General features: G+C 32.0%; 1 protein-coding gene across 3 annotated transcripts in view; it reads right to left on the reverse strand.

Annotated features, from left to right (window-relative positions):
- The window catches only part of LOC107643177, an 8,169-nt gene extending 7,285 nt beyond the window's left edge, over nucleotides 1-884 (reverse strand). Inside the window, exon 1 of one of the 3 annotated variants that reach the window (XR_001620776.2) lies at nucleotides 139-884. Coding sequence is in view for 1 of the 3 variants with exons in the window: in XM_016346757.2 (XP_016202243.1) it covers nucleotides 139-445 (307 nt within the window). In the remaining 2 variants the exon portion in view is untranslated. The remainder of the gene's footprint in view (nucleotides 1-138) is intronic. The other 2 variants (XM_016346757.2, XM_016346758.2) reach the window with 2 other exon arrangements.

A 2,169-nucleotide genomic window follows, 5' to 3' on the forward strand; every position in this document is an offset into this window, starting at 1 on the left:
AAACAAAAACAAAAACAAAATCACAAAAATCACGCGAAAATCTTCAAGCGCAGATAATGTATGAACAAGTCTCAGACTCAAGGAATTCAATTAATCATAGGGAAAATGAAGAAGGATAATAAAAGCATATGAATGAACCTGGTTGTTCCTCCAATTTAGGCCACAAGAAATCAACCTTGGTGGATAGGCAAGCTCCGGAGGCAATTGCAACAGCGGTGACGGCGACCTGCGTGATGGCCGAGGAAACGGCGCCGTGGAGAGAGGCGGAGGTGGTGGCGGCCTTGGCAGCAGCGGCGATGACATTGTCGGAGACGGCGATCTGGTCGAGCAAACAGCAGAATCTGGAACGGTGAGGTTTGAATCTGAAACGGAACATGTGAAGAAATAACGGAGAAGTTTTGTGAGCTAAGATTGTGGAGCGCTGGCATGATAGAATGACGCTCATGTTGTGTGACTGAGTGGATTAGTCAGTTAGTTAGCGACTTAGAGCAGTGACTGTGGCAGTTATTTTTGGAGAGAGAGAGAGAGAGAGAGAGAGAGAGTGAAGAGATATGTGTGGTTGGAGAAAAGAGCAAAGTGTTGTGAAGTGTGAACTGTGAAGGTCAAGGAATCAGAATCGATGGTGGATTGGTATTGGTGGTGGTGAGAGGTGATTTTCTATTTTTCTTTCATAACTGTTCATTGAAATCAGCTTTTGTTTTTTTGCCCAGCTCAGCATTCAGCTATGCTCGTCGTTCGTAGTGGATATAAAACTCACACATGGGCATCACCAGTTGTGACCTGTAAACTTTCTATTTTCTCTATTTTTTAAAATAAACAAATAAATAAAGTAGATAGAACAAGAGCAGGGTGATACTGGTGTTAAATGTTAATCCAATTTTAGCAGATATATTCTGTGAGGTCTTAATTCTATGGAAATAGAAAAATCTGCTTGTATGTCCAAAAACTATATAAAAATCTGTTAATGTGTTTTCCAGTAAAGAAATGAATGAGTTAGTCCGCGTCGCCCCTAATTGTCAAAACCGAAGGATCGATTCGGTGGCTATTATTTTAATATTGGATGTTCATTTTATTAGGTGTACAGATGGTTATTTTAATATTAAAATTTAGGTAGATAATTTAAAAGTGTAGTTTGTTTGGAAAAATATAAATAGACAATGAAAATACTAAATAATGTGAATAATAGATATATCAGATATTCATTTTATTAGGTGTACAGATACTTATTTTAATATTAAGATTTAGATAAATAATTTTTATTTGATTGGTGTTGTTCATGTTGTTTAAAAAAGTCATTAATTACCTAACATAACCCTTATGTTATTGCAGACTCATATATGGTGGTAGACTCCGATCCATTGTCATCCACCAAACTCCTTATACACCCGATCAAACTAACATGTTCAATTTCAATAATGAAATTTATATAAAAAAGGATAGGACCACTGATAAATATATAATAAGTACTAGTTAATTAATAAGCAACACACGAACATTTTTGTTTGGAAAAGATTTCAACATGACATGGATAAATGGTACTAATGAAGCAATAAGTGATTCCAAACTACCTATTGCATCTATTCAAATAGCCGTCACATATATAAAATCTTATGTTCCCCTAATAGCATTTCTGATGAGATAGCGTACTAAAAGTTGATGGCAGCGACACTACTAATGATGAGGCAAAGATGGCAATGAGACTGCTAACTATAGTGTATGAATAGAAATAAAAAACAAAAATGTATATACTTTTTTTAATTTTATGAAATATGAATAGAAATAAAAAACAAAAATGTATATACTTTTTTTAATTTTATGAAATATGAATAGAAATAAAAAACAAAAATGTATATACTTTTTTTAATTTTATGAAATATGAATAGAAATAAAAAACAAAAATGTATATACTTTTTTTAATTTTACGAAATATGAATTGTTATAGTTATATATATATATCGTAATCAAATTTAGAGAGACTAACGATATTATGATCCGATTTGGATCGTAATTGGTACTTAATAGAAAGTATCTCTTAACAAGGCTATTAACAATTAATTTATTCTTCTTTTTATAAAATAACAAGAGGTAAAATTAAAATTATTTATATTTAATTTATTATCATTAAAAACAAATAAATGACTACTAAAAATAATTTTTTTTAGTGGTGAA

Source organism: Arachis ipaensis, chromosome B05 (genome assembly GCF_000816755.2).
Source record: "Arachis ipaensis cultivar K30076 chromosome B05, Araip1.1, whole genome shotgun sequence".
NCBI classification, from domain to species: Eukaryota; Viridiplantae; Streptophyta; class Magnoliopsida; order Fabales; family Fabaceae; genus Arachis; species Arachis ipaensis.